This window comes from Takifugu rubripes, chromosome 14, assembly GCF_901000725.2.
Source record: "Takifugu rubripes chromosome 14, fTakRub1.2, whole genome shotgun sequence".
Lineage (NCBI taxonomy): Eukaryota > Metazoa > Chordata > Actinopteri > Tetraodontiformes > Tetraodontidae > Takifugu > Takifugu rubripes.
The window spans coordinates 5,206,630-5,219,061 of record NC_042298.1 but is presented as its reverse complement, the minus strand read 5'-3'; the positions used below and the strand labels follow the sequence as shown (position 1 = coordinate 5,219,061).

Here is a 12,432-nt window from a genome sequence, read left to right as displayed (position 1 = left end):
TGCCATCTACAGACCGCTCAGCGCTATGAGAAAGAGAGATGATTGATAGACGTGAGTGACTGTGGTGAAAGCAAAGAAGATGGACAGAAGGTAGCATCCAGCAACACTGAGGTCAAAAACTGCAGTTCAAGGGTCAAACAAATCAAAGCGGATGCAATATGGCCAGGAAAGGAGGAAGATGAGGGAGATGAGGGGACAAGGACAAGGAGGAGGACGATGAGGAAGTGGTTGAAGGGAAAGGATGGGTAGGAGGAGGAGGGTGTTAGAGGGGTTGCTGCCACAGTCAGGCTAAAGCCATAACTCATCTTTTATTAAAAATAATGAAAAAAGTTAATGAGTTAATAATATCATGGAGAACGAGCTAGGAGATGGAGGAATGGACAGGAGGACAGAAGAAAGGAAGGAGAAGGAGAAAAGGGGGGAAAAACAGCGATGTAAAACAGAACAGGGTCAACGTGTGTCTCCACACCCTCTGGTTATTTACTCCAGTTTTCAAAGTTCACACAAGAACCATTAGAGAAGCAGGGACAATCACGGTGATCCCCTCCTTTCTGCAGACCTAAATCCCAAAGCTTGCCTGGTAATTAAAGGCACTTAACAACCAATTAACAGTGATGAGCTAAATTAGCAGGATATTGTCTCCTTTGACTAGGCTACCGCATTATCAGTGCATTGAAACAACGATGAACAAACCTCAGCTGTTCATGTTTGCGTGCAGGCAAATGACGGATTAATTACTATTAAAACATCAGCATCTTAATGAGCTTGGAAACAATTAGAGAGGTCGTTAGCATGTGGAGAACGGCTGAGAGCAGGAGAAGGAGGGGGTGAGAGCAAAGCGGGAGGAATCTTCATTGAGAAGCAATACTGATTAAGTGGACGTATGGTCGCACTCATCGCCCAATATCCACGGACCTATTAAACACATGACATCATCATTTGTCTTTTCCACCATCAAGCTGCGTTTTCTTCCGCCATTCCGTATCCCCCTTCGTCTCCGTGTTCCCCAACTCTGTTTCCCCTCTCATAAAAAGCCTTTTTCTCACTCTTCTATTCTTTTTTTTCCCACATTCACGCTTTTTCACTCCCATTTCCTCCTTCCCTCCTTCATGCTTGGGGGGCACAGTCCTGTGAAGGAATTTAATATGCAACTTTTATATGAGAAACCAATCGCATACGTCTGGGTCTATTGGGCTCGCAATCTATCGGCCCGGACGGCTAATGCAATAGAGAGTGCCGGGGCTATTTATCACACGGGGAGCTATCTTTTCCTCCCTCTCTCTCTCCCTCTCTCTCTTTCTCTCTAACTCACTCTGCCCTCGCTCGCTCTGTCTTTATTCAAGCCCAGATTCCAGGCTGCCACTAAATCAGGCCAACTATGAGCTATGGCTGCCCAGAGGGCAACTTCTCTTTTATAGGGGGATTTAGATTTTGTATCCACTGGTTCCTCAGTGGTCGTTGAGACTGTGCTAACGGAAGCTATAAACATTCAACAAACAAAGACAACAAGTAAAATGTCCCTCCATCCCCACTGTAATGATCATGAACGTGTGGAGAGATATGGATGTAGGAGGATACATAAACCTGATGAATAAGATATTGTGGGATTAGCAAAGAGGCTGTTTGTTTGTGTGTACACAGATAAAGAGGCAGGAGAAACGTAGGGAGACAATAGGCGTGCGGTGATATGTGTAAAACAAAGTGTGCAACTTGAGAAGTAATGTGCTGGGATACAAATGTGATGGTGTGCAGATGAAGCCGCCACCTGCAGCAATTAAAATGCCTTGGAAAACCAAATTCATTTCAACAAATTAGCCACATTACTGGCCACGGTGTAATCGCTGATGGCAATTAATAAGAAATTAGTCACAATCAGCCCTATATTAACATCTCACCCAGGGGCCGCGGCTGGAAATTAATAACCAGAGATTCATCTCTCTTACTGTCTTTCTGGCTCTCTCTCCCCCACACACATTGGCACACACACACACACACACACACACACACACACACACACACACACACACACACACACACCTATGCCCACCTATATTGCTCGTGAATCTCCTCTAAGACTGGTTTTGTTTCTATGGGATATGAGCCACAATCTGCTCATGTCAGCTAGCCAGCTTCCTATTTATCAGGGTGTGAAACCCCCCTTTAAAAACCGTCTGTGTGTGTATGTGTCTTGGGTGTGTGTGTGTGTGTGTGTGTGTGTGTGTGTGTGTGTGTGTGTGTGTGTGTGTGTGTGCAAGTGTATAGTGGATATATAATCAACACAGTTTTTTAAATGTGGAAAAACATAAGCCTTTCCCACACACCGTGTTATTGTACATCTAAGTGTGCGTCTGTGTGCATGTCATGCCACACAAATGGGAAAGGGGCATCAGTTAAGACTGGGCCCGCCTCTAGGGGTCCTCACACCAATCAGCAAAGCGCACCAAGAATCAATTAACACCGGTGGGAGGGGGCAGAGGGTATGGCACCGCACACACTTAGACACATGCACAGTGTGCGTACACACCCACTGCCCACACACATGGTACTGTCTGAGGAGATATCCATCAGATCACACATTGTGCAACATGCCGGTGGGTGTGCGAGTGTGTAGATGCGTGTGCCCATCCCAGTGTGCCTCGGTCTCTTATGGTGTGAGGTTGGGGAACAGATTGGGGGTCAGCAGGGGAGTCAGGCCAGGGTCACCCCCATCTGAGCTGTGTGTGGGTGTGTGTGTGTGTGTGTGTGTGTGTGTGTGTGTGTGTGTGTGTGTGTGTGTGTGTGGGTAGTCTGACCATTACTTCCAGGGCTCGCTGTCAGGCAGAAGTGAATAAGATGGATGGTGTTGATTCATACTACGAATTCATTGCTCCCCCTGAATCCATAGAGGATAAATACATCCACAGAAATTATGAAGCAAGGGACCAAAATGAGCATCTCACATTTTATATTCCTCTTTCACTTTTTCCTCTCCAGTTCTCTCTTTCTTTGTTGCCATAGTATGGGGACAGCTGCCGAGTACATGAAACCCATTCATCATTGCATCATTTACCATAAAATTATTGACAGCAAGGAGGGCCAGGAGCTTTATTGGCTGCGCTTTACAATGTTGGACAAAGAGAAAAGTCATACTGCAGTGAAAAACATAAAAACTTAAATTAATAACATGAGGCACCCATGCTGCTGGAACAGTGAGGACGGAGAACAGAGACCGAGGCAGCGAGACAAGATATTTCCGCTTCGACAGGCGGAACAGAACAGCCAAATAAAGCAATCAAATAGCATCTTTCATTAGCCCGTGATTGTTTCACGGCAAAATTCCACCTCTTCCCTCTTCCTCTCTCTCTACATATTGCTGTCTCCATCTGTTAGCCCCTTTCCACTCGTCCATCCACTACCCCCCTCCTTCCTCGTTTCCTCTGCTCTTCTGCTCCTCTCTGGCCTTCCTAGCCTCAGGGAGGAAAGGTGATCTCCCCGCGCTGGTGTAAGTGACTGGTATTAGTCTCCTTCTCTGTCTGTCTGTTTGATCCCAACACTAATGACTCCACAGGGACTGGGGTCTGATAATGGGAAATCAATATAGAGAATAGTGCTCCGGAGTGGCCTCACTTAGCTCTCGCTCTTTCACGCCTAAAAGCAAAGTGGCCCAGTGTATTTGTATCTGACCAATAGAAGGTATCCAGGAAAGCAACAAAATGACGACAACTTGTCAGTGCAAGTGGCCAGGAGCCATGGCTTCATTCACATTTAAACACGGGGTTATTTGGAAACTCATAGGCTCGTGATATCTCACCCAACATTGAAAACACCCAACAAACAAGGGCATTGGGTGGCTGACATTTTTTCAGTCACCCGGCAGTAATATAAATGTATGGCTGTATGATTGCATCTAATAGGTCACACCCCTGTGCCTGGGGCCAGACAGGTGGGGTTGGTGGCATGAGGCTGGTGCCCCCACCCCTCCACCCTGAGGGGCCAGAAGGCCCAGCAAAGCAGGGGGCTGCAGTAGCTCCCTCTGCCAGGCACCACAGCACTATGGCTGGTGGCAGCTGGTCCTCTGTCCCTCCCTCCCCTCCTCCCCTGCACGAGCGCCCCACAGGCAGGCAACAGGAGGGGTGAGGAGGTCAAGAGGCAGGAGAGAATGGGTGGAACTTTGGCGACATGCAGGATAATCGGCTTTTATGAGGCGGAGAGAATCCAGACAGTGAGAGATGGGAAACACGGGTCTGACACAATGCAACTGACTTCATGCCGTAATGAATTAACACATTAGCGCCACATCCAGGGGCGTGCAGGAGCACTCAGCTGCTCTTAACACAAACCCTCGGCAGCACGTTCCCTGTCTAGCATGCACACATATAAATCAGTCTTAAGGCATTAAAGCAAAAAAAACGTCACACGCACTTATTAATAGCATTAGTCATTTTGTCGATGGCAGGCCCATCTGAGAAACATTTACTCTGATCACTGATTAAAAATGCTTGTTTAAAAGCAGCAGTGAAACTTCAGCACTCAGAAAAGATAAAGGCAAGACAATGCTAAGAGATTCCTGTCCAAACTCAAGCCAGGTGTTCAATTATCATCAGCTTCAAATGATCCCCATTAATCCTTTAACTGTTCTCTCACATCTCAATCGCAGCCATCCTGTTTTGCCCACTGCTCACCGTCCATCCCTATAATTCTCTGTCTGTGCGGTTGCTTATTCCCGTCTCTCCTCCTCTTCCTTTCCCTCCTCTTTCTCCCTCCCTGACTTTTAACCAGCGTGTAAGAGCAGCCATGCATTCAACCATCAGACAGGAATACACGGTCCACCCTTGCACACAGAGTCTTGGCGTATAGGTTCCTAACACGAGTTTGCTGTTCACTATCTACCATATCAAGTTATATTTATGTGGATAAATGTGCACTCTGATACCTGCAGGGGAAAAGGCCCCCGTGACTGATTTGTATACCAAACAGCTCTCTGTTTGCTTATTATCTCCAAGGTTTTTGATTACGGACTTTCAGGATGCCACTATATTTAAATCTCTCTGTATTTACCAACCCATAGATTTGCAATTTACATCAACATCATACATAATTTATCTGCTCTTCAGGAAATAAAGCGGGTAGATACAGCACATGGAGCAGCAGTCCAGTGGCAGTCTCGGGATGACTGCCTTGACTGGGTCCCTAATGGAGGATCCCATTCCTCTCTTCTGATCCAACAATCCCACTGAGCATGTCAATATGAAACACAATCCTGCACGCACATACATAAACACACGCAGGACCACAGTAGGCTATTCCCTCCATTATAGACAATACAGGCATAAATTGATTGGCTGTTCCTCTTAAAGTGCTACATGTGCCTCTGAATATATGGACGGCGTGGTATGCAGAAAAGTGTAAATGATAGTAAATCAAGTCCTCCAACACTAAAGCACATTTTCTCCATATTACACTCAATGTGAGTGTGATTTACGAGACATCTTTGTTCTACGTGGACTGCAGGAAGGGAGGCTGCTTTGTTTACCCAACTTTTTTCTTTAAAAAAAAAAAAATCCATAGCCTTGTAAATGTTGTCAGATGGCCGGTTCCAGTGTCTTTCAGCTTAATAATACCTATATTAAATAGTTTAAATATTTCATAAGGGTGGTTTTTAGAGCGAGGGAGGGGAAATCGTTAGCTGCGGTAAAGTTTCATTAACTGGTCCCCATTTCGCTGCGAGGCAAACTCATCTTCTCTTATTGTAATAAAACAATCTCTTTCTCTCTCTCTCTAGGTTATCCACTCATCTCCCTTCCTCTTCCACCCCTCTCCTTCTCTTTTACATCATAATAATACACTACATCCCTTTTAAATGCACTATTACTTACCGCTGCCTTTTCATATTGTAACATCACGGGCACTTTAGCGACAATATAAAAGCGTGTCATTCATTATTCAGAAGCAGCCGGCCTCGTCCCCCTTTTAAAAAGTCAGGCGCGCTGCTGAAATTGATAACGGCGAAGAGACGCGCAATAAAAACGCAGCCCCCGGGTACCGAGCTGCAGCCCAGACCCCCGATTATGCAGATCAAGTGGTAATTTCTCAAACAAATCGCACTCTTTCACTCTTTTGTTGTCGTTTCTTTTTGGACTTTTTGAATCATAGTGTCAGCATTTTTATTGCCTCTGGGAAAAAAAATGAGGATTAATGCACAACTTAATTGTTCGTGCGGTCTGTTTGAGAAACCTTGATATCTGGGAATAAAAGAAATCCGTCCTTTAACGTCCGTGTCTTTGTGCGTTCGTGTGGTAACTTGGTGTTTTGCCTTCTCTTAAGGCAATGAAGTGTTCAGCACATCAATAAATCCAAAAATGGCAGGAGGCATGGGCAGAGGCTTCTTTTCAGTAAGCGGTGTCACGGCGCTATCCCGGGAGGTCAAAGATAATGTGCCATAATCACTCATAATCTTTGGATTACACCGTTTTACTAACACTCCACAACCGGTGGGACCCCGTCTGCTCCTTGCAGGGTTGAACGGACTCAGGCCACAGTGGAGGAATCGGGATGAAAAGATAATATTAGCAACTTTTATGAAGCCCAGCAGTGGCCACCTAATCATTACAAACATCTCAATTCATTTAAAAGTCTTCGTGGATCAAAAACACTGCCTTGGTTTCTAGTCAAATTTATTGTATTGCGTTTTTGATGTTTGTTTGTTTGTTAGTTTGTTTTAAATCAAGAGAAACATAAAAATGTCCATAAACGTGACAGCTCCAACAGACCAATTCTCCCCACTGGTGAGCTCACATATGGCAGGGTGAAGCAGCCAACACCCAGAGTCTGTCCATATTGCTAAACAAACACCTCGGGCCTTGTCCAATCTCATATGGCCTCATAAGACTTTATTGTGAAAGGAAAGAAGAGGGCGAGTTTTAAAATATATATTGCACCCTACAGATCTATCTGTACATTCCTCTTTTTATTTTGTAACATGACCGGATCTCTTAATTTTGACTATTAGTTTATTAAGGATACATCTGCATTAAAAAGGAAAACACATGAGGATAAAAAAAAAAAAAGAAATAAAATTGATTTTCTTCACTTTGACCATAAATTGTGCTCCGACAAAAACAAAGATTTGCGATCAGGTTGAAGTGATCCTTTAAAAGCCTATAAATATAAGCCTCGTTGTCACTAAATGAATATATTTGTCATTAGCGGGTTAATGTAGTGTAATGTGATATCTTAAAAAGCCACCTGCCGCTTCCAAACGCGATGCACATTTGTCTGTCCCTGAGACAAGTTAGTGAAAATGTGATTATCCGGTCACTTTGGGCGCCTCTTACATTGAATCTGAGCGGTAAGCAGCTCTTCCAGAGCCCCGACACTTTATCTGAGGTAGCCCGTGGCCTTCGCTTGTCAGGCCATTTAATGTGGTACTGGATACCAGGAATAAAATACGGCTACGTAAAGCTTCTCCGTGATCAAATGGGTGCTGGTGATTCACTATCAGTGTTCAACGGGGCGACTTTCCTTCTGCTTTAGCGACGGACAAAACGTGCACATGGCAAGATGATCACAGACTCTATTCATCACATCTATGGGGGTTTTTTTCTTCACAAGAGGTGATGTGGTATAGTAAAATCTGGTGAAAATATTAAGTGGTAGCCTATTTCTCTCAAGACTACAAAACGTTTAATTCTAACTTTGCATCATCAAATGGTTAAAGAGTGAAATTGGAAGGATTTAACAACGACGCACAAGATAAGATGAGTGGAAGTGTTTCATTTTGCTGGGTGTAACCAAAATTAATATTAAACAACAGAATGTTTTGGGGGGGGGGGGGGGGGGGGGGGTATAAAAAGTTATACATTGAAGATGACGTTTCTTTGCCAAACTTGGATGATAATGCAGCCATAACGTTATTTCGTGAGAATTCATACGAATTCCATGTGTGAGGTAATAGTGTAAAAGGTGACACAGAAAAGAGAGAAATTCAGGAGGATGTTATGGTATTTGTCAAGAACAAATATAGGTCAATCGACGAGACAAAAAACGTCAATTAATCACGTCACACAGTACAAGTTTTTGTTTTTATAGCGTATATTGTATGTGACCAAAAGTTATCATTGTGAACAGAGTGAATACATTTACGGGGCTCAGCGGGAGAGTGACAAATCACTGACAAAATGCAATTTGGCTGAAACGATTAAATATTGGATGTTCAACAAGAACCATTGATCTTCAGCGAGCTTTGGTGCAATGATGTTGTGTTTTTTTTACTATTTATATATGCCACACAAACGTCTATAAAGTCTCAATTATTCCATAATGAAAACAGATGACTTCAGTAAATAATAGTATGCGACCAAAATATAAAAATGCATATCTGGACGGAATAAAAGGCTAAAGTCTGTCTTTATGGGGAAAATTGGTTATTGTGCCGAATCCTGGGCCTAACGCAATTAACGTTCAATCAATCATTGTGGCGCCAGCCAATAGATGGAGGAGGACGCTCGGAGGAGGACGGAGTTGTTGGACGCAGCATTTTGACGCGCTGAGGGGAGGACAGCGCGTCATATCTCTCCGAACGCCCATCAAACTTTGAGCGCAGCCTGTAGAGGACCCAGTCCTTACACAGGCCCGCAAGAGGCAACGAGGACGCGCTGGACACTTGGCAGAGGTCTGGGCAACGATGGAGAAACGGCTGGCGGTGTCTTTGGGTGACTTTGCTGTGATTTTGGCCTGAAAACTTCTTTATTTTCTCCACTTTCTGCGAATAAACGACGAGGATGGAACAGTCACCTAGTGCGCCGAGCCCTCCTCCAAAGCCGGTAAATCACGAACCCATCAGCTTCGGCATTGACCAGATCTTGGGAGGTGGTACGGAACCGGAAAACGGCCGCACAGCTGGAAGGCAAAGTGGATCCGATTCGAGCAACGTCAGTGACGGTTATTATAGTTTAGGAAGCCCGACCGCGGCCAGCGCGCCCTCGTACACCGCGCTGTCTATCTCCCTCTCCGGCATAATGCCTTCGATGGAGGCATCGGGTTCATACGCGGAAAACAGGAGTCTGGGCAGCCGAGGAGTTATTCGAGTACCGGCCCACAGACCCATGACAGCTACGGGACCCCCGGCTCCCGTTCAGAGTGCAGTCACTGGGTTTGGAGGGTTGTGTTTCCCTTGGATAGGAAACAGATTCGCCAAAGACAGAATATCAGGTAGGTTATTGTTGCTTAAAATAGGCTTCTATTCTTATTATCTTAATGTTTTAAAAGGAAAATGCAACAGAACATGTGAAAATATTCGGTTCTATCCTGACTATCTAAACAATGATATACAGGATGTACAGTTAAATAATGGTGGCCTGGCAGATTTAAAATGATTAACAACATTATTGTCATTGTTGTTTTGATTGCGAATATTTTCCACTGTTGCCTATTTGACCGCATTACTTCATTTTTATATTTAAAAAAAAATCATCCGAAACTATCGTTTACATTAAATGAAACTCTCAAACCCTAAAAATACAAGTTTAAAAATATAGCTGAGCTAACATAGATTTTACCCTGTGGACAAAATTCATTTTAGTAAAAACAATACCGTCTTAAATGAGAAGTATAATATAAAACATTTTTAATTTTGAACAAAACGCTAAAGAAAACTACGAACTAATTGGTTTTGAATGGCTTTAAAACATGCCACAGGTACGGCTGTTGGACGAAGACGATTTTAACAGCAGAGGCCTCCGATGTAAAGGTTGTGTGGAATCACATCTGTAAGACGTCTGGTCTGTTTATTCTTTTGATCGCACTTTCTGCACCGCTTGGCCAGACTCATATTTCCTAATGAATTTAATTTCACATTTTTCACACAGGCTTACACGGTCTAAATAGGGAATAGTTGTCAAACAGGAAGGATTTCTGTGATATATGACCGTGAATTTCCATACAGATGGGGAGTGCGTTTGGTCCGTTTGCTGCTATATGAAATCTAATTTTCCTCTCATCGCTGAATTCGTTGATTTTGTCCGCTTCAGCAGCTCTGGTGCCGTTCGCTGTCACACGACGAATAGGACACCCGTACCAGAACCGAACCCCTCCAAAACGGAAAAAGCCTCGGACCTCCTTCTCCAGAGTCCAGATCTGCGAGCTGGAGAAGCGTTTCCATCGGCAGAAGTATCTGGCCAGCGCCGAGCGAGCAGCCCTGGCCAAGAGTCTGAAGATGACAGACGCACAGGTCAAAACCTGGTTCCAGAACCGCCGAACTAAATGGAGGTATGGAATTTCACACCTAACACGCCAATTTAGTAGCCATTTCTATCACACGTCACATCCTGCAGGCTGTTACGCCGCGGTTTGTTATGATTTTTTAACTTGGGCCTAAAACATGTTTTAACCTGATCAAAATAAACTTTTTGTAGTTTCTGCGCACCGTTTACGGTCAACTGCGCTCCTAGCATGTGACTTTACATCTGCAAAACAAAAACTGTTTTAAAAGAAATAAAAGTATAAATGAGCAATTTCTTCTGTTATTTATTCTGCTTCTTCGCCTATTTCTTATTAATGCCTCTTAAATCTCTATTTAATGTGCTCTTAATCAGCATGATACATAAGTAAAGCGAAGTCCTGACTCTTTTTTGCTCATTTCAGCCGGCAGTAGCCTAATAGATGGTTATTTATCATTTGTGCTTTTGCAATTTAAACTACTTCTTACGATCACACAGATCATTTCCGGGTGCTTTGAACTGCGCATAAATTTTAATGTACCTTTTTTAGGAGGCAGACCGCCGAGGAGAGGGAAGCGGAGCGTCAGCAGGCCAATCGCCTCATCATGCAGCTGCAGCAGTCCGCCCTCCAGAAGTCCCTCGGCGAATCAGCGGTGTCCGACCCACTGTGTGCCCACAACTCCTCTCTGTACGCCCTGCAGAACCTCCAACCCTGGGCCGAGGAGAGGGAATAGAGCCCAAACCCCGTCTGATCAACAAGCATCGTGCGCTTTTTCTGTGAGGATAGAAAACTTCTGGCCAACATGAAGACAGTAGGACTTTCTCTGATCCATGAAATGGACAGTGACGTGTTTGGACCAGAAAAAGAGTCATGTGAGTGGATGAAACCAGCCCTGAACGGTGAGTGATGCATTTGTTGAAGCAAAGAAAGACTGAAATGAATCTTTCAGCCTGACCACAGTGAGATTCCAACAAGGAAAGAGGACACTTATTGCCCACTTTATGCTTTTCCTTATTCTTTTTATTCAAATAAGACACTTGCAGTATATAACTAAATAGGAAAATAATCTCCACGCGGAGACACAACATAAACTTTTTACTTTATTTGCATTGTAATGTGTTTCTGAGTTCTAACCACAAAAACCAAAATGTATTGACAAAAATGCAGATTAAAAAAACCTGCTGGTTCCAGCATTGTTATTTTTCCTGATCTCACATTCGCCTTTATATACGCCACTGTACTGTAAATCCACCGTAAAATTGATGCCCAAACTTTAGGGAAAGCTCTTTTGTAATCAACCACCTAAAGATGAAAAGTGAAGAAAAATTTAAAAAAACAAAAAAAGCTGTAAGTTGGGAAATAAAGGCAGCAACGCATGTTCATTAATGGTGGTGATTTCTTCTAATATGCACATTTTTTTCTTTGCGTTATTTGTGGCCCTCGGCCTCAGATTAAGGGAAAATGTTCAACTCTTTTTGTACCCAAATTGTAAATGTGTGAATAATAAGATAAACAATTCATGTGCCTCTTGTTCATTCTTCATGACGCAACATACGAAAACATATTGAGGAAGTCGGGAAAACATGAGCAGACATGAAGTATTGTGTTTCTTGAAAAGTTTATTGATAAATATAATGATTTCTTTTCCCCAATAGTTCAACACACACACACAATTCAACTCAGAGTTTTTTGCGCCCTGTTTGTCTTCCTGCCGGTCTTTCTTCATATGTCTTGGTACATTTGAGCTGAGCTGCAACACATCTCAGCGAGGAATTTTATTACACTACAGGTAGCACAGTGAATGGGTATGACAGTAAATCACTCAAAACAGTTTCAGGTATTTTTTTGTTCGTCCCGCTCAATCTTCAATATGATGGCTCCTGTTTGAAACATGGCTTCCTCTCCTTCAGGGTCAATGATTTGGGTTCTCTCTTGTAGCTCATCTATTCTGTCTGTCCTTCACAGTGAAAGGTGTAATCACTGAGTCTACGGGGTTTTTGTTTTCCACAGACAGGGCCTGACAACAAATCTCTCCTAGCAGAAACGCAACTAGTTGAACCGGACTGATGTCCGCAAAAATAAATTCACATGCTGGAAAATGTACACATTTTTTCAGGCTAAAAGAAAGACTTTCCTGTACACCAAAGACAGCACACTGACGCAAACACATGCATGTCTGTACCTGCATCTCTGTACCAGGACAATCTTTAAAATTTAATTTAATATAATTACAAT

The 12,432-nt window shown here is 43.6% G+C and overlaps 1 protein-coding gene across 2 annotated transcripts; it reads left to right on the top strand.

The window, feature by feature from the left end:
* The first annotated feature begins 8,551 nt into the window (after positions 1 to 8,551).
* LOC101061880 (T cell leukemia homeobox 3) lies at positions 8,552 to 11,713 on the top strand. 2 transcript variants are annotated; one of them, XM_029847599.1, is made up of 3 exons: positions 8,552 to 9,189; positions 10,011 to 10,245; positions 10,747 to 11,713. In XM_029847599.1, the coding sequence occupies exons 1-3, from the start codon at positions 8,760 to 8,762 to the stop codon at positions 10,928 to 10,930; spliced, it is 849 nt and encodes a 282-aa protein (XP_029703459.1). In that variant the 5' UTR covers positions 8,552 to 8,759; the 3' UTR covers positions 10,931 to 11,713. The 2 variants fall into 2 exon arrangements, with proteins under 2 accessions (XP_029703459.1, XP_003970367.2); XM_003970318.2 differs by having other exon boundaries at positions 10,008 to 10,245.
* Positions 11,714 to 12,432: the final 719 nt, after the last annotated feature.

Coding starts and splice junctions, on each gene's coding strand:
- LOC101061880 (XM_003970318.2), top strand. CDS start 8,760: ATGGAACAGTCACCTAGTGCGCCGAGCCCTCCTCCAAAGCCGGTAAAT. Junction 9,190..10,007: donor CGCCAAAGACAGAATATCAG/GTAGGTTATTGT, acceptor TGTCCGCTTCAG/CAGCTCTGGTGCCGTTCGCT. Junction 10,246..10,746: donor AACCGCCGAACTAAATGGAG/GTATGGAATTTC, acceptor TACCTTTTTTAG/GAGGCAGACCGCCGAGGAGA.